Source organism: Pelecanus crispus, chromosome 3 (genome assembly GCF_030463565.1).
Source record: "Pelecanus crispus isolate bPelCri1 chromosome 3, bPelCri1.pri, whole genome shotgun sequence".
In the NCBI taxonomy this organism is placed as follows: Eukaryota; Metazoa; Chordata; class Aves; order Pelecaniformes; family Pelecanidae; genus Pelecanus; species Pelecanus crispus.
The window spans coordinates 63719808-63747581 of NC_134645.1; the positions used below are offsets into that span (position 1 = coordinate 63719808).

The window sequence follows — 27774 nt, forward strand, 5'->3', positions numbered from 1 at the left end:
CCCCACTGTCTCTGCTCCCTGTTTGCTTCTGAATACACAGGGGAAATGAGGCATCTCCCTCCTCTGAAGCACCATGTGATCAGGCGTAAGAGGCACCTCAGGCCTTCGTCTACCCTTTAGCCAGCAGTAGGCTGAAGAGACTCTCTGAAACTATCTGTGGCTGTCAGAGCAGGACCCAGATGACGAATTAGCTGTGGCTTGATGGCAAAACTGTTTTCACTGAACAGAAGTCCCTATGGTACAGGGTAGGGCCAGGTGCTGCCATGTCAGATCTTGTTACCAACCTTGCATGGTCTCTGCCAGAGCTAAGAGAGGACCACGTTGATTTGGAAAAGCCCTGGTCACCTCCCTCGGACGTTGCCATGACCACTCTGAGGAACAACCCTGACATTGCAGGCCCGGCAGGCATTATACTGGTATGGAGAGACTCCAGGTGAACAGCAGCCTTACATTCAGCAGAAGTAAAAATGGGAAAACAGAAGGCAAAAGGCTGGTCACATGGATTTCCCGTGTAGGAGCAGAGCTCCTTCATCCTGGGGCGGGACTGGGCTGGTGCAGGCACATGGAACACCTACAGTGCTCCAGGAGAAACCTATGGTCTCTGCTCAGAGCCGAAGGAGAGGTGCGATTTAGGCTTGCTAGCCCTTGGTGGCTGACACCCAAACCCAAACCTCCCTGGCTTCCTCAGCCCCTCTTCTGTGAGGAATTCTTGATCTTTTCAGCTATGGGATGATGAGCTGGATGAGAAACACTTTACCCATCCCATGAAAAGTTTCTGAGTGTTAAAATTTTCAGAAGAAATTTCTGTTCAGATTGCACAAAACTCCAGTTTCCCAAAGTGTCTCACAAGACAGGGAAGATTAAAGAACTACATTGAAATAAACAGTAGTGGGAAAATCAGGCTAGACAAATGCTTAATGTCAGTCACAGACCTACCAATATTGGGCCACTTTCCTGTCTTTTGTTGCAAACTAGTAAAACGAAAGTTAAATTCAGTGGGTGGATTTTAATTGCAACATCATCCTCTCTGATGTCAGTTTATGGATATGTTGAGCCTCTGAGAAAAACATCTCCATAAACTGCAGAAGTAACTGCCCTTCTGCCTCTTTTGTGAAACATATTCCAGGAAATCATGAGGGAAATAATAAGTCTAGTGAGGAATCCATTTCCAGGAAAAAAACCCTCAGGCTGACCGGACCAAAGAGAAGAGAAACAGAACAGTGTGGAGGGTAAACACAATCACAGAAAACTGTGTGGTAGCTGTGTATCTCAATGCAGAAATAAAAATGTGCTAGAGAACATCACATGGGTTGCAATGAGATGTATTCAAAAATTTTGAACTAAGAAAGATAAGAATATTATTTACATTTATCTTAAGCCCACTCCTTATGCATTCAGTTCATATCCAAAATGAGACAGGGATCTTATGAAAAAAATTCTGTGTCATCATATGACCAGAGACGTTATGAAAGCACATGGAGACAAGGCAGCTAACATAGGTTTGCCCATGCAACCATAAAGTGGACACTTCCCAGTCACTTCCCAGTTTGACTCGGCAATCAAGATCACTTTCTTTCCGCAATGTAATTTCCCAGGTCTTTATTAGACGGAAACCAGAGACACCTTTATTGCTTTGTTGTGCAGGCACATGCATCCTTTCAATTCAGATTTTGTTGTCTGTGAGCCTGAATTTGCAAGCTGGGGCTCCCAAGCCCCTGGCAAAGAGAATTAGCTATGTTTATAAATCTGAATGTAAGAAAAGTGACAATCCAGCTTAAGCCAAGTCCAGGGAGATGTCCATAACTGGACAGCATTCCCACCAAAGTCGTAGATTCTCATTCCCCTTCTGTTTGTGATAAAAGTGTCCACAAACAGGAGAAAAAAAGGAACAGTGAGCATTAATAAAGATAGCCTACAGATACAGTTCAGGAGACCCTTTTGCTCCCTGTCCTTCTTGTTCAGAGCAAGCATGATGCATAGCTTTTTCTCATTAACTTCAGGTGGCTCTACAGAAACCCTGCAGACCCCTTCCAGCCTGTCTTTCCTCTTGACAGTCTCTACTGTGGCTTTGGATCTGTCTCCCAAAGGAACAGCAAATAGAAAAACAGATGTAAACAGCTGAGCAGCTGGAGGACAGGTTCTTTCTGCTTGTTACTTTTCCTGCTTACCTTCCACAGGGGTCTCTGACCTCCATGCTACCACTGTCCTTGACGATGGGCCCTGCACTAGTTGGGTAACATGGGGGTAATCAGAGCTGCTTGCTCCTCACTGAACACTTTCTTTCATCTACCCAACTTCTGCATATCATTATATGTAACTTTCACTAGTATCTGCATTTCTTACTCCACCTCACCATCAGACCATGGTCTGAAAAGAGAAAATGAGAGAGAAAAAGAGAAGAATACCATATCTGCATAGGTATTAAAGAACTCTTTCTCTCTGCTAGTGATTACTTGGTATGTTTGTCTCCTTGAAGATGTCCAGATGTCCTTGCCACAAGCCCTCCCACTATGCACCAGCTGAGGGACTTGAACCCTTTGTCATTGTAAGGGTTGAGTCAAAAAACAAGTCACAGTGGCTTGCACCAAGTGAGGGCTGCTATCTCAAAGATAAGGACGCATATTTGCATCTGAGGAGTCAGCCAGCTCCTCATCCAGCATCTCTTTCAACTGCTGCCCCCCATCTCATGGGTCCGGGAGCAATATGTGCTGCAGTTCATAGAATCATAGAATCATAGAATGCTTTGGGTTGGAAGGGACCTTTAGAGGTCATCTAGCCCAATCCCCCTGCAGTGAGCAGGGACAGCTTTAATTAGATCAGGTTGCTCAGAGCCCCATCCAGCCTGACCTTGAATGTTGCCAGGGATGGAGCCTCTACCACCTCTCTGGGCAACCTGTTCCAGTGCTTCACCACCCTCATTGTAAAAAATTTCTTTCTTATGTCTAGTCTAAATCTACTCTTCTTTAGTTTAAATCCATTATTCCTTGTCCTGTCACAACAGGCCTTGTTAAAAAGATTCTCCCCATCTTTCCTGTAGGCCCCCTTTAAGTACTGGAAGGTTGCAATAAGGTTTCCTTGCAGCCTTCTCTTCTCTAGGCTGAACAACCCCAACTGTCTCAGCCTGGCCTCGTAGGAGAGGTGCTCCAGCCCTCGGATCATTTTGGTGGCCCTCTTCTGGACCCGCTCCAGCAGGTCCATGTCCTTCTTGTGCTGAGGGCCCCAGAGCTGGACGCAGTACTCCAGATGAGGTCTCACCAGAGGAGAGTAGAGAGGCAGAATCACCTCCCTCAACCTGCTGGCCACGCTTCTTTTGATGCAGCCCAGGATTTGGTTGGCTTTCTGGGCTGTAAGTGCACATTGCCGGCTCATGTCCAGCTTTTCATCTACCAGTACCCCCAAGTCCTTCTCCACAGGGCTGCTCTCAATGTCTTCATCCCCCAACCTGTACTTATATTGGGGGTTGCCCCGTCCCAGGTGCAGGACCTTGCATTTGGCCTTGTTGAACCTCATGAGGTTCACACAGGCCCACCTCTCCAGCTTGTCCAGGTCCCTCTGGATGACATCTCGTCCTCCTGGTGTGTCAACCGCACCACTCAGCTTGGTGTCATCTGCAAACTTGCTGAGGGTGCACTCGATCCCACTTCCTATGTCATTGATGAAGATGTTAAATAGCACCGGTCCCAGTACAGACCCCTGAGGGACCCCACTTGTCACTGGTCTCCATGTGGCTATTGAGCCATTGACCATGACCCTCTGGATGTGACCATCCAACCAATTCCTCATCCATTGAACAGTCCACCCATCAAACCCATATCTCTCCAATTTAGAGAAGGATGTTGTGGGGGACTGTGTCAAACGCTTTACAGAAATCCAAGTAGATGACATCCATTGCTTTTCCCTTGTCCACTGATGCAGTTACTCCTTCATAGAAAGCCACGAGGTTGGTCAGGCAGGACTTGCCCTTGGTGAAGCCATGCTAGCTGTCTTGAACCACCTCCCTGTCCTCCATGTGCTTGAGCATATCTTCTAGGAGGATCTGTTCCATGATCTTCCCAGGCACAGAGGTGAGGCTGACAGGTCGATAGTTCCCAGGGTCCTCCTTTCTTCCCTTTTTAAAAATGGGCACAACATTCCCCTTTTTCCAGTTGGCAGGGACTTCACCTGACTGCCATGACTTTTCAAATATCATGGAGAGTGGCTTGGCAACTACATCAGCCAATTCCCTCAGGACTCTGGGATGCATCTCATCAGGTCCCATAGACTTGTGTACATTGAGGTTCTTCAGGTGGTCTCGAACCTGATCTTCCCTTACAGTGGGAGGGGCTTTACCCCCCTGGTCCCCATCTTTTGGTCCATTGATTCAGGAGGGGTGAGGAGAGAGGTTGCCGGTGAAGACCGAGGCAAAGAAGTTGTTGAGTACCTCAGCCTTCTCCTCGTCCGTTGATACAAGTTCGCCTTTCTTGTTCACCGGGGGGGTACACTTTCTTTAACCTTCCTTTTCTGATTGATATACCTGTAGAAGCCCTTCTTGTTATTCTTTACATCCCTTGCCAAATTCAGCTACATCCTCGCCTTGGCCTTCCTGACCTTCTCCCTACACAACTGGGCAGTTTCCCTGTATTCCCCTCAGGACACCTGTCCCTGCTTCCACTGCCTGTGCAGTTCCCCCTTACTCTTTAGTTTGACCAGCAGGTCTTGACTCAGCCATGCTGGTCTCTTCCCTTCCTTGCCGGATTTCTTACACTTGGGGACTGATAGCTCTTGTGCTCTGTGGAAGGTGTCCTTAAAGATCTGCCAACTCTGTTCCGTTCCCCTGTCCCTGAGGACCATCTCCCAAGTGGTCCTTCTGACTAACTCCTTGAAGAGCTGGAAGTTTGCTTTCCTAAAATTTAGGGTCCTGACTGCACTCCTTGCTTTTCCCATGTCCCTCAGGAGCGTGAACTCCACCAATGCGTGATCACTGCAGCCCAAGCTGCCTCCAGTCTTGACATCACCGATGAGCTCACTTGCATTGGTGACCATCAGATCCAGTATCGCATCCCCTCGGGTAGGGGTGTCTATTACCTGGCTTAGGAAGTTGTCGTCTATGCATTCCAGGAATCTCCTGGATTGCCTACAGCTCTCCGTGTTGCTTTTCCAGCAAATGTCAAGGTGGTTGAAGTCCCCCAGCAGGACAAGAGTCTGCAAACGCGAAGCCTCCTGGAGCTGGAGGAAGAAGGCTTCGTCAGCAGGCTCCCCTTGATCAGGCGGCCTGTAGTAGACATCAACCACAAGTTCAGGTGGAAGCTGTTCAACTGACTAAACCGTCTCCCACCTCCCTGCTCTGTTGCAGCTGTTTTGACAGATGTCAGATGTTCTCAGCACAGCGGCTGCTGCTGTTGCTGGATTGGTACTGATGGGAACTTGCCCTTATGTGTTCCTACATTTAGTTGTTATTTGGACAGGCCAACAAAGCATTTCCAAGGCAACCCATGCTTGGGAAGGTCTTTCACAATGTTTGGTACTTTCTACCTCCCCAAAAGATGAGTGGACTTCAAGAAAATAACACAAAGGTGTTTCTATCACTCTATAGCTTTCCATATGCTGAACAGCAAAGACACTGAGAAGGTTTGTGGGTCCCTCAGATGAAAGATTGTAAGATTCATATATAGCAGAAACAGGGATCACAATCAATTGCCCCTTAAAATATCCTTCTAAAGACGGCTACAGTCACCAGGTACATTGAAGATTTGTTACTAGCTGCTCTTAAGTTGAAGCGTACACATTCCTTGAGGTGTTCAGAGAAGTGTGAGCAGATGCTCACTTTCCTGGAGGACAGCTGGTTAATAGGAATCAGGTTAGCCAGCAATAATGGGGTGAGGCCCAGTGATGACTGGGGAGTCTGTAGTACAAATCAAATATGACATGTGCAAGTGCTGTTATGCATAATCAGCCAACACAATAGGATGGTTTCTTGGTTTTCTCTACACTTTTGTTATTGTTGCATATTTTGTGGGCAGATCCAAACACCCCCTGAATTCCCACAAGACCTTAGCAGGATTCGTATTTTACACTTTGCATTATAACACTACTTATTAAAGAAAATGGTACCTTCCTAATTTTCCTGTGGTCATGCATATCACTTTTAATGCATCAAGTTTGTGGAGAAGGAATGGCTTCTGCCCATGCACAAGATTAGTAGCATGTCAAAGTCCTGTTAAATGTTTATACAGCATGGCACCATGGTGGAGATGTGGCAAAGGATCTCAGTGATCCAGTGTCCACTTACAGTAAAGGAAATTACACTAAAGGAAACATCTTGCTGTGGCCCCATAAGTTAGTCCAAGGCAGAGTTCATTCAGAGTAGAGTTCCACTAGCGACACAAGGAAATTTCTTCATTCATAAGATTTTGGCTGGTAGTAGTTCTTTGAATCATACTCATTTTTTTCAAGATGAGTCATTGACTAGAAGTTGATTCAAGTGCCATTTGGAGCAACTCGCCTCTGAATCCCAGCTTTGCAGCATTCCTGCACAATATTTCTGTGACAACTCAAGTCAAAACCTAGATGCTGATCCCTCTCCCTTTTCTCTCTGTGTCCCCAGACCTGGCATTCTAGGCAAGCACCCTGATATTAAATCCATCCTCTGTAATTATCAGGTACAGCCTAGGTCATGCTTTTACCATCTGTTTTCTGTAGAAATGATTTGGGGAATGCAACATGTAGAATCTCTGTACCTCCTTTCACTGGTACCGAAAATAAAAAGGATCACAATGAAAAGCACTGCCCAAGTGCAGGTTAGTTTTATCTCAGCCATGCTCAGTGCACAGCAGTCACGAAGAAGAGCAAACTGAGAGGAGTTACACCTCACACTGCCGGAGCCTACCTGCCCTCTCCCTGACACTGATCTCATCCAAAATTTGCCAAGGCAGTTATGTTCCCAACTCCTATTTAAAATCAAGGTGGGTAGGTGACTAAAAAGGTGATAGGTCCCAAAGTTATCTTTGAGGATCTGGTCCTTGACTCCACTTCCTCAACAGAGCCCTCAGTGGTAACTCCCCAGCACAACGTTCCCCACAGCCGCCAAGGCCACCTCCAGCCTTCTGCCACCGAGATGGTGCAGAAGTTATGGCAAAGGAGATAAAATCCCACAAGTGGGCAAATGCTGTTTCCATCCCCTCTTCTCTTCTAAGGAACAGAGACTAGAGTAGTTACCTTGGCAGTGTAAAGAAGAGCCCTCACACATGTGTATCGTTGTGAAGGAGGCTGTGGTTTCTATGGAAATTCCCTATTTTGAGGACAGAAATTTTTACTAAAAGTGATAGAATATTTCATGACAGCAGGCTTTTATAGGTCGTCTCTTATAAAGGCACAATCTGACACCAAAAGCCTGGGATTTTTTCCCATTCTTGTTATCACTTATCCCTGTTTAATTTTGAATGTCACCTAAATCAGGATGGTGGCATTTTATACCTGGGGTGTACGGAGAGCCAGGCTGCAGAAATTGGGCCCTTTTCAGTTATACCGACATGGACACAGAAACAGCCACACAAACCACTGCGAGGGAAGGCATTTTTGGCGGCAAAATTCATTCTGCAAAACGAGTGGCATCTTACCCATCGAGAAAAGGAGAACTAACCAAAACTGCATTTTGAGGAACTAAAACTAGGATCTGCTAAGCAATAATAAAGAAGAAAAAAAGAGAAGGAAGAGAAAAAAACAACCACAGTGTCTGACCGTAATTTCCTTTTGGAGAATTACCTCTGTGAAAGAAATTAAGCAACTGCTTTCAAGCTGATGAAAGTTTTTTTTTTTCAATCAGTACAACATAATTCAGCATTTAGAAGCTAAACTGGAAAAAGCAGGCATCTTTTTTCCTTATTTTCATTAAAATAACTTTTTCTACGTAGAACACTGGCCAAACCCCAGCCAAAATTGTCTAAGTTACGCTAAGCAAAAATCACTGGTTGTCAAAAGAGAGGATATTGTTCCCATTTGTTATTGGATTCTTCCCCCACTGTTAAAAATAAGTAATCTTTGGGGTATAAAATGGGCCTCTCTTGACCAGGTACCCCAGTGTACTGAAAATGGAAGGGGAATTTCAAGCTCTGAAGTGATACATAAGTCCAAATGCCATTGATTTTCATTAAGAATCATAGAATCATAGAATCATTTAGGTTGGAAAAGATGTTTAAGATCATCAAGTCCAACCATTAACCTAACACTACCAAGTCCACCAATAAACCAATTAAGGGTAGAGTAATAATTAATTTCATGTTTCCTGGCTTGGTAGCTGGATTATTTTTTAATGGAAGTAAAACTAGAACGGAATCATTAAGGTTGGAAAGGACCTCTAAGATCATCAGTCCAACTGTCAACCCAACACCACCGTGCCCACTAAACCATGTCCCGAAGCGCCACATCTACCCGTTTTTTGAGCACCTCAGGGATGGTGACTCACCACCTCTCTGGGCAGCCTGTTCCAATGCTTGACCACTCTTTCTGTGAAGAAATTTTTCCTAATATCCAATCTAAACCTCCCCTGACGCAGCTTGAGCCCATTTCCCCTCGTCCTATCGCTAGTTACATGGGAGAAGAGACCAACATCCACCTTGCTACAACCTCCTTTCAGGCAGTTGTAGAGAGTGATAAGGTCTCCCCTCAGCCTCCTCTTTTCCAGACTAAACAATCCCATTTCTCTCAGCCACTACTCATAAGGCTTGTGCTCCAGATCCTTCACCAGCTTCGTTGCCCTTCTCTGGACACGCTCCAGCAACTCAATGTCCATCTTGTTGTGAGGGACCCAAAACTGAACACAGTATTCAAGCTGTGGCCTCACCAGTGCTGAGTACAGGGGCATGATCACTTCCCTAGTCCTGCTGCCACACTATTCCTGATACAAGCCAGGATGCTGTTGGACTTCTCAGCCACCTGGGCACACTGCTGGCTCATGTTCAGCAGACTGTCAGCCAGCACCCCTAGGTCCTTTTCCACCGGGCAGCTTTCCAGCCACTCTTCCCCAAGCCTGTAGTGTTGCATGGGGTTGTTGTGACCCAAGTGGAGAACCCAGCACTTGGCTTTCTTAAATCTCATACAATTGACATCGGCCCATCACTCCAGCCTCTCCAGATCCCTCTGTAGAGCCTTGCTACCCTCAAACATATCAACACTCCCACCCAACTTGGTGTTGTCTGCAAAGTTACTGAGGGCTCACTCAATCCCCTCATCCAGATCATTGATAAAGATATTAAACAAGACTGGCCCTAACCCTGGTGAACACCGCTTGTGACTGGTCACCAACTGGATTTAACTCCGTTCACCGCAACTCTCCGGGCTTGGCCATCCAGCCAGTTTTTTACCCAGCAAAGAGTATGCCTGTCCAAGCCACGAGCAGCCAGCTTCTCTAGGAGAATGCTGTGGGAGACAGTGTCAAAGGCTTTACTGAAGTCCAGGTCGATGACATCCACAGCCTTTCCCTCATCCACTAGGCAGGTCACCAGGTCATAGAAGGAGATCAGGTTGGTCAAGCAGGACCTGCCTTTCATGAACCCATGCTGGCTGGGTCTGATCCCCTGGCTGAATTTGGTTATGATGAGAGTAGAGGAAAGGGACAAACCTATCAATTACAGGGATAAAGCAGTGATTTCTGTCTTGGTACCAAATGTATTCAGTTCACACTCCAGCTCACCGTGTTCAACTAAGCACTTGTCTTGTGCTCTTTGCTAAAATGTGATGAACTGAATCAAGTGCTTTGATACACTCTGAACATCTCAGTGTTCACACAGATGGTATCACACTGATGGAAAGGGATGTTCTGTGGCTTATCTATATATATCTATATCTATGGTTAGGATATAGAGCAAGAAGTCTACCTCCATACACACATCCCTCCAGTCACCATCCCAGTGTTTTTTTAGAAGATTAAATGTGAGGTTTACAAAAATTGGCAGCTACCTTTTACGTTCAGCACTTCTTGTATCTTGAATATACAAGAAGTTCTTGTATATTCTGACAGGTCTCCAGACACGTATTTGATAACCGAGGCACACCTTGGCACAGGCCTTGCTGATAGATAGAATGGGCTGTCCCTCTAACCACCTTCCACCCTCCATTTCCTCATCTTTGTAGCTCAAAACCTGAATGCAGTCACTGAAGTTTTATCTGAAAATCTGAATATGCTGTTCTGGGAACAGTGGAACCAACCATGTGACATCTCCTGCAGGCTGTGTCCTTTGTGCCCTGATCAACCTCTCTGCAAAGACCTTGATCTCCATCATGATTACATGCCATTTCCATCAGGCACACCACAGCCAGCCCAGAGCTATAGGCACAGTGACTGAATGGCAGTGATGCCCATGCTGATTAGCCAGCCAAGATTGTTTAATGACTTTTTCTTAGAGAAAAAAAATTCTCACCACCCACTAATTTCCAAAATGTTTGTAAGAAATTCACTGGCTTGGGGAAGAGTTGCTCACTTGCCTGTTGTGACTGAAATTAACGTAGAGACTAAAAGTTACTGGGGGTGATAGAGGAGTAAAAGACACCTGGGAAAAAAGTGCAGTCATGTATGCCTTGCCTGCAAGCTTAGGAGCCCAAGACTATAAAAGGAGTAAATCCAGTTAAATCTAGTAAAAGTTCTGCATGGCTAAAGATAAAGAATTTGGCATAGAAAAGTTAAAATTAGAGGACAAAGAGTATTGCGTGCGATAAGTTAGACACCAATGTCTTAGAGGGGATAGCTGTGGGCTGGGGGTTTCTGAGGAGCTGCCACTGAGGCCCCTCAACCCCATGCAGGATTAGACCCTTTTTGCTAAGGGGTCTTGCAAACTTTCTTGCTAAGGAGGCTAAGAGCCTCCTTAGGAGCTTGAAGGTACACAGTGGTTGCAATGACTGCAGTGCCACATGGCCCTTCCAAAGCTCACTTTGAAGGAAGTAGCTCCTCAAGGATCATGTAGGCATCATGTGACACCATATCCCACTACCTGCCTGATGTTTAAAGCATAGCCTCTGCTGTGACCGTGCTGGAGCCCCCATGTCAGATCCCTTCCTAGAGGTCAGGCAAAGGGAGGGGAGTTCATGCTCAGAAATATTTTTATTGCAGAATCTAGATAAAATGGTTAGTTCAGTTACCATATTGAATGGTTATTTCATTGTGACAGTGTCATATTTCCTCCTGAGAATAAGCTGCATGCTTAAAATAAGTATTAGATCTGACCAGAAGCTGACTTTCCTATTTCGATGTGGTAAGTAGAACTGCAGAGACCTTGAGGGACGCAAGTAATGCCCAGAAAATAACATATTGTTGTCACAGATGATGCATTTAAAATGCCTTCATTTGTCAAAGATTTGCCACTAAGGCTAAAATTAAGGTCTTCTCTTTGCTACGTGGCACATAGGAGACAGAAGAGGCAACAGCTGCCAAACTCTTTACTGGGTTCTCCTGTAGGTACCACTTTTCACTAAAAGATATCAAAGCACCTTATGCAGTGCAGTGACCTTTTATTTTTGGCACATTATTCATGAGAAACTGAGGCAGAAAGAAGGCAAGCTACCTTTCAGATGTTACATGGAAAATCAAAGGGCAAAACAAAGCATCTCCTGGAGTTCACCCACAAAACCCCAACACAAAGATGCAATTACAGTTTTTGGTTAGTCTGAAAATTCCCTAATAGGGGGATTACTGAGCACTGTAGGTTTGATGAGTAAGCCTGTTCAATTGTTAAAGTAATGACTTTTTCCATGCTTGTGATGTTCATTAGGATTTTTCCTTTAAGGTCAGTACAGAAATATTATCTGCATTGTTTATTCATGTCAGTCTCACAGTTATGACAGGTTTACATTGCAGCACACTCTTGTCTGAAGAAAACTGCGGGAATGCTTCGTTCTGGAAGCAAACAGAAATGTTGCAGGGAGGAGGGACAACCACTGGGACATAACACAGGCCTCTCAAACTGCTCTTCTAGCACATCTGGTAACAGGAGGACAGACAGGAGTCAATTACAGTGATATGTTGTATGTCAGCACCTGAGTTTAGCAAACATTTTCGCTGAATATAGCATTGGAGGTGACTGACTTAGAGCCATAATAATTCCAGGGGGTTGTGTTTGAAAGCTACACTCTGGGGATCCATGTATAATGCAGTAAGGATAGCATTTTGCCTTGTTACCTACCAAATGGAAGTAGGACCCCCTTGCAAAGGTACCAGCACCTTAGGTTTGGCATAACTTACAGGATAATGAGTGTTGATTTTTACTCTCTGAATACTAAGTTCAATTAAGTTACACAAGGACGGGGTTGGTTCACGTTGTTGCATGAGCAATACTAAGACTCTGTGTAGCAATATGGTCTTTGGTTTACACAAATGTTACAGCAGTTGCTGGACTGTACATCTTTTGGCTTAGCATTTTTATATCTTATGGTGCCTAAAGGTAAGAGGATGCAATCTCTCTTTGAAAAGACCCTTCTTGAGGTACTTCTGGGGTACCTATCTTACCTCAACAAGTAACCATGTAACTGATTAATGTATGTAGTAAAATTCAGAGCATTTCTTATCAACTTGCCCTTAGACTGAAGACAGGCATTTCTTTTCAGAACTGAGGAAGGGTTTTGCACCTATATCAGTTGGCCTGGTTAAAGATATGTCCTCCCCTCACAAACTTTCTTGCTAATACTAAATAAGGCAGTTCATGACTGTAAGACCACACACAGCAACTGTTTTCAGAGAGAAAAATCCCAAAGAAACATACTCGTCTGATAAATGGGAGAGAAGGTAAAGCTCAAACAAATTACAAACAAACCTTTAAAAGGAAGTGGAAAGGGAGAACAAAATCATCTGTTCAAGCCTCAGCCACCACTGAATGGGGAAATGAATATGGTGGGATGCAGGTACCTTCTCTACATACTTCTTATTGTCATCTCTGTGCAATGACTGCAGATCTGAAAGCAAAAGCAGGGTTCAGAGCAGGCACACATGAATGGAATAAGCAAAAGCAGCTTTAGCAGCACCTGGTCTGTATGGCAGCAGCAGTAATTAATGGCCAACTTTGCAGGAATGCAGGCCTGAACAGAACAGCCTGGCCTTCAAGCTGAGCCCTTTCCAGCAATGAGCTGATGTAGCTGAACTCAGTCTCAAAAGCATTTTTTTCTTCTCCCCACCCCACTCTTGCTAGCAGGCGATTCCAGGTCCTGCTTGCTCTGGAGGGTGGGAATTCCTCTCATTCCCAGCCTGAAGGAGTCACTGTGCTTTTGCAAATGAAGAGGCAAGGACCTGGCTGCCCTGGTTCCAAGTGGGGCAGCTCTTGCTGCCCCTGAATTGTGCTGATCATTGCTGGTGCCTGAGGCCGGCTTGCCCTGCCCCACGGCAGCTATGGCGCAGAGCACCCCCAGCCTCTGCGTGTCCCCTCCGCAGCAGTAGCGACAGTCCCGTTTGCCCAGAGACCTTGTGGTGCCCTGCAGCAGGAGGCAGAGCCCATGCCATAAGAAGCATTTGCTTTCTGAAATCCTCATAAGGTAGTCCTGCTTTAAAATGGGATAGCAATACCAAAGTGGAGTGTTTATATAAAACACTAACATGGCAGCTGTTGCTAGTAGCAACAATATGGCAATCACCAGCTAATATGGAGATGTTTGTTTCAAATTTATCATCTTGACTTTGATGGGTGGCCAAAACTTTGCAGAAGAACATTTTATTTTGATGTGTGTGGATGTGCATGCACAAGAACAGAGGGCATGACAGCAAATAACTCTCCCAAAGTACGGGGTCAAATATGCTCAGGGGAGTTTAACTGCAGCCAGCAGAGTTGTGCTTGGAAAGGTTTTCCTTGCCTGACATTGCTTTTGCCTGGAGGATGGAGTCCAGTTGTATGGTCATAAATGTTCCCATTCATGGTTAATTTAGTGGTGATGAGGATCTGGTTACTGGCAGTTCTCCTTATTACTTAGGAAGCAGGCATGACACAGGAATGACCAACTCACAAGGGCATCATTATGATGAAGAGTTTGGGGATATACCACTGGGGCTCAGAAGAGGCCAGCTGGAGGTGAATAATGGGGAAACGCCAACTACTTCTGGTTGTTCCTCCTGGGCGCTTACGGTGACAGCTATGTTCATGGCCATGGGTGTTTTCTATGCCTGGAGCAGCTCCTGCCCTGCCAGGGGAGTTGTAAGGTCTTGCCACTCCTGAGAATGGCTTTCTTTTCTAGATTTTGTATCAATGGGACACATACACAATGAAACCCAAAATTACACTCAGGCCAAGTTTTCTTGGTCTTATTCTGGACTGGCTCCTAGGCCATTGGCAATCTGCAGAACATCTTTTGTGTGAAAGTGAGATGACTTATACCTGAAAATCACATGCAGGTTAGAATTCAATGTGAAATCCAGGCTACCTCTGGTTTCCACTGATTCTCATTTTGAGATCTGAGATTGTTTTGATGCTGAAATTCAAAGCAAAACACAAGGTGCAAGCAGAAGAAATACAAGCCTACATCAACCAAAATAAAAAATAAAACATTTGTATTAATCCCGAAAAGAAAAATCAAGATTCACACCTCTCTGGATTCAGTAAGAAATATAATTTGCCCCTGAGAGCAAATGAACTTGGCAGAAAAGCGCCATCTCAGTTTCTGATTTGCTAATGGACAACATAAAGAAACAAAGTAAGTGAGAAACCTGATAGAGTAACAAAAAAAAGTGAATAGCATCCCACTTTTCAATACTTTTAGAGTACCTTCAACCAGAAATCTTGAAAAGAATAGAATTCAGACTTAATTACACACATTCCCTATTATCTTGTTGTTTATTATAAGTGAGCAAAGATTTAGATCTGCATCCGCTCAGTCAGAAGTGATGGGCAACTTCAACTCTCAGACTCCTTTGTGCTGGCCACCTCGGGGAGCCCAAGGAATGAGTGATTCCCAAGCGCTGCTGAGGTACAACAGCAAGCTGAATTCAGACATGACTTAACACCAGCACAGACCCTTTGGAAAAATGGTAGACATATGCCCGCCCATCACATCTAAAAAAACCCCATTGGAACCAGTCAGCTGATGAGTGGTAAAAAACTTTAGAGCTGCCAACTTAGTCTTGGGGGGAGCACCCATGAAAGAATAAACAACCCATCCTGCAAAGCAAATGCAACCAAAAGGGTGTCATGGGAAGGGCACAGAATACACCTTGGGCAGTATTTACGATATTTTTGATTTGTAACTTTTTCCTGAGCAATAGCAACTCAGTGTGTAGAAGGGTGGTGCAATCTACCTCACACTGCAATCTAACTTTGACATATGAGTAAGGATAAAAATCAGCAGAGCAGAGCTGGGGAAAACTGCCAGTGGGTTTCACTTCCCAAGGCAGTGTTAACATGAGCCCAGGTCCCATCTGACTAAAACTGTAGGAGTTCAGCACCAGCTGGGTTGATGGATCTCGGTCTGAACTGTTACAGGGAGGGGGTAGGGATGGTCCTGATTAAAGCTCAGGGTGCCCTCTTTTCTGTGATCAAATCCTGAACCGTGTCTATGCAATCTGCAACGCACTCTGGAAAGCGGTAGGAAATTAGAGCTGCCTTCAGAAGTTGGGTAGAAATGTGACCTGTTCTCAGCAATCCACACACCACCCTGTTCTTTGAGTCCGTGGACAGATTGTGCAGAGCTTTCCTTTCCAAAAAACCCATCCCAACAACTCTCTGACTTTGGCATAATTACTTTCCTTATTTTGGGAAATGTTCCTATCGTCCCCCAGGAGACCACAATTGTGCCAGTGAAGACAAAACTGGAATACCACCCCTTTTCCACATGGAGAGGCAGCAGTGCAGAACTTGGCTCTTTCTGCTCTATATGGGCTTGAAAGAGTCACTGCTCCAGGCGCGTCCTGCTGTACCCTTCTCACAGCTATGCTCCTGCTGCATCCTTGCTGGTACGACAACAGGGCAAAGGCGGGTTTCAGGATTCGTTCACATACTCCCTCATTTCTAAGAGCCATCATGTCAATCATTTGTGAAAGTAGTGTTGAAATAAACAAAAGTGAGCTGTGGCTGGGATTTTCTCATTTGTGGTTTGATAAGGAGAGAAGAAAAACAGATGCTTTCCTGCTACAGCAGATTTGTTCTTTTGTTCACTATCAGCTCCTGATTCCTTTCTCCTCCCAGCTGATGCTGCCCCCTCATTGCCACGGTTTGAGGTCCTTCACTGAGCCACAGCGTAAGAGGACAGAGGAGAAAAGAGGAGAAAATGCCTAGCTTGACTGTAGCTCACAGAAAGGGGAAAATCACCATTTGGTCTGTGTTGGCAGCAAGCGCTATATAAGCCTTCTCTCCAAAACCTGGCTGGACAAGGTGCTTGGGAGTGGACCACAAAAGCAGCCATGGCCTGGGAGGGGAGAGGGGCTGCCTGGGTGCAGGGGGAAGCAGAGGCATCAACCTGATGTCCTGGCTTCTACAAGAAAAACCCTTCACACCTCGAGGAACAAACCCTGTCCCAAGAGGCCTGGATTTACCCAGGGTCTGCTGCTCTGTGGGACTTCCCTGCTCCTGCTTTCCCTCCAGTGAATGCAAAGCACTTCAGCAGAACTGAGGGAAGCAACCTGATGTACAGGAGGGGAAGAGCTCATACACAGGCTAGTCCTACAAAACCCGTGTTAACTCCACCCCCTCTCCCACACCCCAATCTCTGTGTAAACGTCCCGGTGACTTTGAAGGAGAGTGCATTCACTTAGGGATGGCGTGGAAGAAACACATCATCTTGCAAATAGCTCCAGGTGTGCCCAAGCCATCCACCATCTACTCTGCCTGCTCTAGGGTAACCACTGTGGTACAAAACCCACATTGTACTGTACACTGTGGTACCAAAAAAACCATTGTACTCTAATGCATCATGGTATAAGATCTGTACCAAACTGAGGGGCAGACTGTAGCAAAGGCTCTGAGTCTGCAAAGCAGAGCTGGGTGGTAGAGAGGGAATCTGTCTCTTCAGGGAGAGAAGCTGTTTGTGTAAGGGACCTTCATTTGTAAATATCCCATATGGCAAGGCCTTCTCTGTTAATATTCATTGTGGAGACTGGCTTTGGGAGCTACATCTCTTGTTACCCTTTACGCACTGGTGGAGGAAGCTGTGAAGCTGCTCTGGCTGGTAGGTGTGAGGGCAGCTCATGCTGTGCTGGTCCTCCTGTCTTCACCCACCCGGTGCAGCAGCTCTTCTGACCTCGGGACCCTGCACGCAGCTCTGCACTGCTCGACAGGAGACAGCACATGCTCGCTTACTGCTTTTCACAAATACAGCAAAGCTTCGTTCTGTGCGACCATGCAGTTACTCCACCAAACCATAGGTTTTTAGGATGTCTGCTATTCATATGGGGCATGTTTGTTTGTAACAAAATAAGCTGCTTTAAAGACATTTTGGCACAAATTGTTTGTGATACACACCATACCAGAGCTATAAAAAATGAATGCTATCATGAGGGTAAAAAAAAAAAAACCCCAAATTGTTTTCCATACAGGCAGGCAGGCCTATGCACATACCTTCCACATACAGTGGCCATTATATCCCCATAACTGTTAATAGATGGGAACTAATTAGATAGAGATACAGCAGTATGTGCCAACGGACAGTCTGGTGATGTGCTATCAATGCACCATCCATTACTGTATCTTTTCCTCCTGGGAAATTCAAAGCATTATGCACTGTGTACAGCTGTTCCCTATTTGTAATCTAAGCTTCTGGCTCGGCTAATCACCACCCATTAAATTCCCATTTTCTTCACAAGTCACACATTTTCCAGATCAAACCCCTTGTCTTAATCATGCAACAGACTGAGCTCAGAAATATGTCCGTGTACAGTGCTGGAAGTGAGTGCAAGGCAGAACCGAACTGCCTATGTCCCCTAAGCCTCCGAGACACTTAACAGACAGATATTTTTAGATACACATTTAAAAGACGTACTGAAAAATAGATGCCCCTTGTCCCAGAAATCCTGCTGGGACTATCACCAGGGGTGCTGCAGCTGCCAGTGAGCCTCGGAAGAAATTCTTCGGAGAACACAATGCAGGATGACAATATTTCTGCAAAAACATGCATCAACCCATGGAATTTAGTAGGGAAATGACAGATGTCACGGGAACGCTAATTAACAAAAAATCAGTTACAGCAGTGAGTAAAAGATCAGTGTTAAATGCACAGGCCTGCAGGGTAATTGATTTAGATCCCTGTAAGCTTCAGCCCTAAACAAGTCTACAGACCGGTGTCTCTACAGGAGCATGGAAATGACGAGCCTCAGGAGGACTTGAAAGGTCATCTACACCATCTTCCCCTGCAAATGCAGGGCAACTCTCTTTTTGCCCATCTGGATACATCTCTCTCTAACCAAAAGTGAATTTTGCACCTTGGATTTCTGCCAGAGTTGAGCTGAGACTGCCTGTCTCTTTTGCATGACAACCCGGGGTCAATACTACATGGGCCAGGACTGATGTGGTTAAGCAAAGAACAGCTTTCAGGGTGAATTCAGCAGCGGATGTAGCCGTAATGTACATCTGCAAGGAGCTGCGCTGACACAGCCTTGTCCCCTGCACACGTGAAATGGAGCATCCATGAGGGGGGAAGCAGCAGAAAGACCACGGTTTTACAAGCGTGCTTTCCACCTAAATCCACTGCTGAAATATTCCCAACCCTTTGATTCTCAGCCTTAGGCCCTCTTTTTCACTAGATCAAAAGGCTGGTACCCAGAATACCAGGTTGTAATTTGCCTCTGTCAATGAATCAGTAGAACTATCATGCATTTAACATCAAACGTTGGTGAATTTTCATAATGGCCGGGTAGAGTGAGCACTGTTGTCTTTACATTCTTGATGTGCCCAGGTTGGGGGGGGTCAGAAACAGACCCTGAAGAGGTACAGGGAGAGCAGAGGTAGATTTCTCCTGGATTTTTTTTATCTCTTCAGTTGAATTAAACTTTATTGCTTGGACACATAATTCTTACTAAAACATATTTTAAGCAAGACTTTTTATTACATATTGTCAAACACTACTAAATGATTACATAACACCACTTCTTCTGCAGAAGTCCAATGCTTAGCTTCTCAAGAACTAGTTGGCACTGTCAAAGTGTGTGTCTACATCTGCTTGCAGACAGTAAACTGTTGCCATTAGCTTTTCAAAAAATATACAAAAACATTTCCCTGAATCTCGGCTAGTCCACTCCCCCATCTTTTTAACTGTTCTTAGTGTAACTTGATCTGGTGGTGCATCTTTAAACTGCAAAATATAAGGTCTCTGAGCAGTCAGGGGACAGACTGTACCTACCCACTGCCCTTTAACAGTAAGGAGAAGCTGCCCACACTGCAGCCCCCTCTGCACATCCCACCTCACGCTGGTGATGCTAGATGGAACCTTTACCTGGTGAGTGTCTCATCTTTTCCATCCATAACAGCTACAAGGGCTTTTTTTTTTTTCTTTAAGGAAAAAAAAAAAAAGTAGCTCCTCTAAAAGGAAAGAGGAAGCCAGAAATTTCGTAGCATCTCAGTCCTGCCCCATGATGCTTCTTCCTGTCTGTGAATTTCCACCTGCCCCTTTGGTATATAAGCAGCACACGTGGGGTAGAACTGTTTAGTTGCCTGCCTCTGTCCAAAGGATTAGTAGCAGCGGGGAGTGATGCCATTTCTCCTTTCCTCTGCAGTTCGCGGGAGGTGAAGGAGCTCTGGCTGGACTCAGTCCTTGGGTAAGTACTCCCCGGGATTAAATCTGTGGCATCGCGGTTGAAGTCGGTGGAGTGCTCCAGACACAGCTGTACAGAGATGTACAAAAATTTAGACGGGGGAGAGGTGTGCCCACTGCTAAGCGTAGCTCATGGGCAGAGCTGACTGAATTGCTTAGCCTTGTGTTTGCAGATTAACAACAAGCTCAAATAGCTGTCACCACTTGCTCATTTTTTGCATGGATTAAAAATGGAAAGCTGCTTTTTTTCTGTTTTAATCAAGAAGCAGATAAAGCAGCAGGGCTGAGCGCCTTCCAGAGAAGGGCTTTATGACTGACTCCTGTGGGATATCTTGCTGGTTCAGGGTCATACTTAAATGCTAGACTGGCTTGCAGGGGAGAAGGACAAGAAGGGTGCAGTTTTACAAAGCTCTTTCTTTGTCCATTGCCTTTTCAATAAACAGGCAAACAAAAGGACCGAAGGAAACCAGAGTGTCCAGAGCTCCCCCGATCAAACTCCTAATGAAAGTGTTAAGCAGCTGTAATACTGTGAGTGTCTTCAGTGTTTCAGCTCTGTCACCAGAGTGATTTTGAAAAGCTCTGCTTTCTAAACCATAGCATTCAATTACTCACATAGTGTCTTTGTTTTCTTGCCTAGTCAAAGACACTAAATGCTGTGAACATGGAGAGTGTGATTGAGTGCCAGCTGGAGGTAAGCAGCCGCTACATTTCCCCCGATCCTTGTTGGGTACCGATGTGAGATATCTTAGCAAAGTGGGGGTGGCCCCTGTAGGAGCTGCCCGCTGCCTACCATTACCCGCGAGCGGGCAGAGCCCCTTGAAGGCAACTCCGTGCAGCACCGTGCAGATGGAGCTGGGCATCGCTGTGAGCAGCCAGTGTGTTCCCCAGGCTCCTTGGAGAGCTTTGCTCAGGAAGCTGGCAGGCTCCAAAGCCATCAAGGCTCCCCAGAGTTTAGGACGAAACCTCCAGTGCCAGGGGAGGACACAAAAGGGCAGGCTGTGTCTGGCTGTGGCTTCTCTGGATCAAAAGAGCAGCCTGAAAGAGCATGGGGTTGTGACCTGCCAGGCAGGTCTAGGGTGGCTGGCTGCAGGGTTTACCACAAACCCCTCTACTGGGCAGCGAGGCAGTGTCACTCCCGGACCGAGGCACCTCTTCAGCAGGTGTTAGGTTTGCTCTGGTTATTCCCCGGAGCTTCCCACAGATTTCGGAGTAGCTGCAGCAACTTGCTGGTGGCCCTCGCTGCTGGTGGCACCTCTGTAACTCCAACACCCTTCTTGCAGGCTGATGCCAAGAAATGCCCCCCGCTGGTCCCAGCAGACACTGAAGATGGACTCTGCCACTCAGCTGGTGAGTTTTAAAAACTAACTGAGGAACTGCTTTCTTGTATAATGCTTGCAAGCTGGCGCCTCTGCAAAACCACCCGAAACTGCCTGCTTCACCTCCCTGAGAGCAATCCACAGCCCTCAGCCCCACCTAGGAGATGGCTTAACTCCTGGAGTGCCACTCACTTGCAAATGACCTCTTCACCTTACGCTCAGTGGCAGAGGTGACAGTGCTGAGTACCAGAGATCTTGTATCCCGGTTCCCTGGTCCTCAGAGCCATGTTTCATTGTGTTCCCTGGCAGCGATGGGAAGTAAATGTGCTCCTTTCTCACACGAGCATCGCCACTGAGGTGTGGCACTGCAAACGAGTACAGCTACCAGCGGTTGCACACCAGAGCAAATAAACCCTCTTGGCAGCAACAACAGCACTTGTTTTCTCTCACCATGCAAAACCTCAGCACCTGTAAACAACCCAGAGGAGACCACTAGCAGGGCAGGGTTAGATTTGGAGCAGACCATCATATCAGATCATTTTTCACGAGTATCAGAAGCAAACATTTTATATGACACTATAATGTTAGGTGACTTTCTCATAGCTTTTAACCCCTCCCTACCAAGGACTTGTGCTCAGCCACAAATACAGGTCCTGAGAACTTCTCATCTGCATAAGGCAACTTAATTTTGGAGTACAAGGCAAATCCTTTATAGGAAATTTGCAAAGGCAACTCCTGTAGGAAGCTTTCTAGCAAAAGGATCCTTTTTTCACTGTTTCTGAAAGCAAAAAAAAGCCACACTTCATCCCAATACAACCATCATCTCCAAATTCCTAGCATGACCTCCTCTTTAAGATGCAGATGCAAAATCCATGCTAAGAGATTTCTGATCCTGAAGCCAATGAGGCCCTACTGTGATGCTCCCATCCTCTGGAGCAAGTATCTTTACACCGACTGGCTGGCAAGGGGCAAGCACTAGCTCTAGCAGGACCACTATCATTAGAGCTGGCTCCAAAGCTGGCAGAGCTGGAGCCGTGTGTTTTCATTTCAGCCTGTGAAAGAGGCTGAAAAGCAGGAGCCCCTAGTTCTGCTCTTGCTCTAAGGCTGGGGCACAGTCAGACCGCACAGTGAAAATTATCATTGCCAGTTGCCCAAGTGACATATCTGCCTTAGTTATCACAGAAACCACTGCAATATCAAAAATCTCTATAAATGCTGTTATTTCTGTGCCTTGTATGTTCCTACTCTCTAAGAAGAAACAGTGACTAGAATGTAAAAAAAAAAACCCAAAACAGGAAAGGTGGTGTCCTTAAAGGGATGGTCACAGTTTTACAGTTTAGGCAGTTTGTTTCCTTAGTAACCACTTAGTTGTCTTTCAGTTTCTCCCTGTTTAGTTTGAGTTGTTTCAGCATGCATCTCTGCACTGCACACAGATGAATGGCCACATAGCACGTTCTGGGTTTTTTTAAAATTTGATTTTTTCCTTTCTTTTTACTTGCAGCAGATGGAACAAAGAAAAGAAAGAAGGTGATATTGCAGTCATTTACTCTGAGACGAAGCTCTACCAATGGGAATTCCCCAGGGCAGCTAGACTCGGGTGCCAAGATCGCTCTGTTTGGCCAGCCTCTGGCAATTATCTGTGGGGAAGATGACACATTGCCCCAGCCGGTCCAGGTAAGCAAGCCTGGCAATACAGTTATCATACCTCTGGCTTCCAGTGTGAGGCAGGATCCCCGGTACTTGTGCTGCAGCATCCAGAAGATGCATGATTTTGGCATTTCCCCTCCACACACACTTCTGATAAGCTCAGGGCCCATCCCAGATGTAGAAAGGGTCAGGTCTGTGGGTTTTGTCCAGCCCACCCAAATTTCACTGGAAGTAACTTTGGGTGGAGACAACCCAGGACCAGGAATAGGAGAAGATTGGCTCCTTAGTATAAACACCTGTGATTCTTCAGAAGTCATTTAAATGAATCTTTCAGCAGCATAAACTTCCAAGAATTTCTGTATTTCCCTGAAAAAAATGTTCAGCTATGGACTGCCACCGACAAATACCTAAACACTATCTTCTGGATAAAAACAGTCTTGTGACAGTTCTCCCACTGAGTTGGCTTTTCCAATAGACAGGCTTTTGTCTCATCTAAGCAATATTTGCCTGGCTTGGGAGGGAGGGAGGGGATCTGAACCAAGACTTAAACCATCCCTTGGTTCCTTCTGGAAGGAAGCAGGGATGACTCCACTGAAGTCAGTGGAATTCACCACTCCAAAAAGAGGGTGGGTTGGGGGAATATCAGGTTATTGCCCATGTAATCTACTCGGAGCAAGAACTAGATACTGACCTAATTAGAGCACAGTGTACCTCCAGACAATTTTTCTTCTGTGTCTAAAGAAATGTTCACTTGCTAAAGGACCTTCCTTCACCCACATAACTGTTCTCCCATTCCCGTCTGGTTTTTTTTCCCTGCAGGATCTCCTAGCTATATTGTATAAGAAAGGACCTTCCACTGAAGGGATATTCAGAAAAGCTGCCAATGAGAAAGCACGAAAAGAGTTGAAGGAGGACCTAAACAAAGGCGGGAATGTTGATTTGAAAAGCAAATCTGTGCACCTGCTGGCAGTGGTCTTGAAGGTGAGCTCTTCTGACCTGCAGTGGTGGGAGGACATTGCTAATCTGCACAGGCCCACTTCAGCACCCAGAGCTGACCTAGGTGGGACTCCAAGCTAAAGCCAGAGCAAAGCCAGACTAAATGTTTCAGGCTTAGGCAAGTTTGCCATTTTCCTTTTCCGCCTGATTTTCAGTCCCACTTGTTGTGCTGCTGATTTCCTGCACACCCACAGGAAACTCACTTCATCCCCCTCCTCAGCATCCTCCCCAGGGAGGAATACTGAGATTTATGGGTGAATAAAAAGCAGCTAAGACCTGGGTCCTGTTACTACACCAGTGTGAGTGTACTTGGCATGTTCTTGTGGATCCCACTGCTCTGCCAGTGCTGATGGTCAGGTAGCTCAAGCCAGCTTTCCTCCTAGGGAGCCCATGTTACAGTGATGCTCCCTCTGTGTGCTCAGGGGTAGTATCCAAAATCTCATCTAAATCTCTTGGCCTTGCAGGACTTCCTCCGAAATATTCCCTCCAAACTCCTGTCGGCTGACCTCTATGAGAAGTGGATGCAAGCTCTGGAGAAGCCAAGCAAGCAGGAAAAAATTGAAGAATTGAAAGAGTAAGTTTTGCAACCAGGAAGTATTGCAATCAGCCCCAATGTGATGGAGTGGCTGGCAGAGGCCAATGATGTCTCCTGAAATTGAGAATCTCACTAAAAAGCCTGTCATTTCTATCAGCTTGCTATTGCTCCATGGGGTTTGGTCTAGAGGGCTCTAGCAGCAGCACTTCCTCAAGTTATTTGAGATTGCTCTATGAAACGGTTAGCATAGGAAGAGGATAGAGGCTGCACTGTCTCAGCTAACATAGTCACTGTGCCGTGGGACAGGCACTGACAGGGAGCCTTCACATCTGCTGGCGGTGGAGCTGGGCACGTGGAGACTACGACTGTGTTTTGCTCTTTAGAAAGAGCAGATGTGGAGGCTGACTGGGAGTGCTTTGAAAGATGCACAGCACAACCGCAGGCTTTCACGTGCCTTTGGGAAGCCTCCAGTGACATCTCCTGACACCATCTCATCTACTCAAGGACATGGACTGCTGTAATGCTTGCCATGCAGTCAAGGCCTTGCCATTCAAGATCTTATAATTAACCACATGCTCAGCTGCCATTGGGGATTTCTGAATGATACTTCTGCTAAGCACTGAAAAAAAGCACACGCATGCCTCTCTCTGGAGGAAGCATCATCTGTCTGAGTTTAATTGCGACTTGCTCAAATAAAGAAGCAGCGGCTGCTGCACCATGAATTAACATCACATTTTGTTTGTGTTCATGCAGGGTGTCTGACAAACTGCCTAGACCAAACCTTGTCTTGCTCAAGCACTTGCTGTCTCTGCTCCACCACATCAGCCAGAACGCCGAGACCAACAGGATGGACTCCAGCAATCTGGCCATCTGCATTGGCCCAAATATGCTGAGCCCAGACATGGACACGCTCCCATTGGAAGCGCAGAAGGAGATGAATGACAAGGTGTGTTGAACTCACCAAGCAGCCACTCTTTTCGGGGCAGCTCAGAGCCATCCATGGGGATCCCACTGCCATTGCAAAAGCTGAACAAGACAGTGCCCCTGGACACTGGGGGTGCCCTCAGCTCAGGTGCCTGCAGTGTGACGGGCAAGGCTGCCCCTCATCTCACCGCCTCTGAGCAAAAGTAGCAGATGCCTTGCAGTCCCCTACGTTGTATCACAGCTCCTGAATACTTTGCATGCAGACAGCAAGGGGCACCCGATGGGCATTGTCACCCACAGACCCTCTGGACAGTGAGGCTGAAGCTGTGGCTGATGGTGTTTTGTTTGTATCGGGGCAGATCAATTAGTCTGCAGCATCAGGCCTCATCCTCCAGAGTGGACTAACCCTCTGACTTTAAGCTAGCATTTTTTGCCAAGAAAGATTGGACCAGATGATCCTTGAGGTCCCTTCCAACCTGGTATTCTATGATTCTATGATTTTGGCAGAACCCACCCTGCTCTGTGCTGCCTTTTATACGAAGACAGCAGGCAGGAGCAGGAAAGACTGTTTAATATGTTTTCAGCCCTTTTGACTAAAATAAACTGGTTTCTGTGTGCAGGTGACAGTTTTGGTGGAGTTCCTCATAAACAACTGCTCAGAAATATTTGGGGAGGACATTGCCTTGTCTGTCTGTTCTTCAGCTGAGGAGTCACCAGAGCACACAGACAGCTCCACAGGTATGAGAATGGACTGGGGATGCCACAGACTGGGGATGCCACAGACCAGGGCTGCTGGCCCAAATTCTTTAATGTGATGTGGGAATACATCTGTGGAAACAGAGTTGCAGAGGGTTCAATATGTTATTGCAGTGGTTTTCTGCAGGAACTCTTTCATCCTTAGATGGTCAATAAAAACTAACAGGTGCTTTCTCCCCACAGAACATCTATGTGGTGCTCAACAGAATGACTCTGCCTATGACAGCCCAGATCCTGAAGCTGAAGGCAGCCCCCATACCTCTCAGATGGAGCAGCCCAAAGGGAGAAGCACTAGTGTGAGCAGAAGATATCCAACATGCATCTCTGCCATTTCACTGACTAATTGCAGAAATGACATCAGCGTGATGGACAGGAGGTACTCAGAGCCAGACCTGTCCTTCCAGAACTGCCTTGAAGGCAGGATAAGGAAACAGAAGCTAAACAAAAGTGAGGATAATTTTCAAGTTCAGCAGAAACAGCTAGGGTTGGAGGCATTGGAGAAACAGCTTGCAATTTTACCTTCACAATTATCAACTGACTCTCTACCCAAAACATCCTCCAGTTGCTCCCTGGAGAGCTCTGATGGCTCGGTCTTCACCAGCTCCCCAGTAGTTTCGCCCTCTAGTCCCAAAAAAAGCTTTTTAAATAGGCCCCAGTCCTTTTCCACCAAGGCCACCATAGACTACAATACGCCTACCAGAGAGATCAAAAAGCATTCCATGTCGTTCTCTTTTGCAAATCGCAGGAAAACACTAATAAAAACCCAGAGTTGGGGGCCTGGAAAAAACATGGGTTTTCAGAGAGACAGTTTCACAAAGAAAGAAGATCAGTTCTCCTGCAGAGTTGTCCAGGAGAACAGCCTTGATGATGACAAACCATTGCCTGTGGCATATCAGCAAAGGCCCCGTTTCAGGTCAGCTGATGAAGTGTTCAGAGAAGTGGACCAGAGGAATCCTGGAAGACCACCCTCTTATGAAGAGGCTACCAAAAACTGCCTGGCCCCTGAAGTTCCTTCCCACAATCTCACAGTTCAAACTATGAGATTAAAGGTGTCAAACCAGGAAGCTTTGCCACCTCATCCATGCAGCAGCTGTGCACAGGACGCAGTGTATATGGCTATAAGGGATCTACCCAGTGGCAGAGTTTCTGCAGTGAAGGATTCTGATGTGGAAACTGAAACCCTCAGCGTCACTGTAGGAATAAACTCCCGTGTGAGTTTACCCGTGACCCCGGGAGTCTACCGATTGAGAGCCATGTCTGAGTCCTGTCAAAAGAACAAACTTGAGTATGTGGCTCGGAGGTGCAGCCAGCCAGTTTTTGAGGTAGACCAGATCCAGTATGCTAAGGAGTCCTATGTTTAAAAAGCCTATCCCTCCTTTTCGCACTGTACAAAGTAAATATTGTAAAAATAGACATCTTGCTCATCCTTTGTAAGATTTTACTTTCAAGATACCAAGAATAAGCTAGCTCTGCATGAACTTTTTTTTCCTTGAGGCTCTTCTGAAGTGTCTGTCAGCTTGACATGTCACATTGTTTCACAAGAAGTGGTAGTGGGGAAGACCTGTGTATTATTATGTAAAAATGTGAGTGTGCTGTACATAACTTGTTGTGTGGGAAAACTAGTTAGTACTTGATAAACAGTGTTGTTTTTGTATCCCTGAAAGGACAATTAAAAGGTTGACAGGTCCAAAACCTGTCCCACCTTCCTTTTCTTTTCTGTTTGGTCACAGACTCCATGCCATTTGTCGTGTGTGTGTGCCAGGCTGATGCAATGCTTTGCTGATTTTCTCCATTAAGAAGTGGGCTGGCAGTTACCCCAACTGATGAGGAGCTGTTCTGTCATCAAGGCCACTTCAGCACTGTTCCATAAACCCCCTGTACCTGCTGCCATTCCCTCTTCCTGTTTGCTGGTCATGAGAA

At 46.1% G+C, this 27774-nt stretch overlaps 1 protein-coding gene across 1 annotated transcript; it reads left to right on the top strand.

Annotated features, from left to right (window-relative positions):
• Positions 1-19642: 19642 nt before the first annotated feature.
• TAGAP (T cell activation RhoGTPase activating protein) lies at positions 19643-27774 on the top strand. Its single transcript, XM_075707417.1, has 10 exons — positions 19643-19684; positions 20124-20208; positions 20318-20371; positions 20961-21027; positions 22498-22670; positions 23463-23624; positions 24104-24213; positions 24928-25120; positions 25719-25836; positions 26038-27774. The coding sequence occupies exons 2-10, from the start codon at positions 20182-20184 to the stop codon at positions 27213-27215; spliced, it is 2082 nt and encodes a 693-aa protein (XP_075563532.1). The 5' UTR covers positions 19643-19684; positions 20124-20181; the 3' UTR covers positions 27216-27774.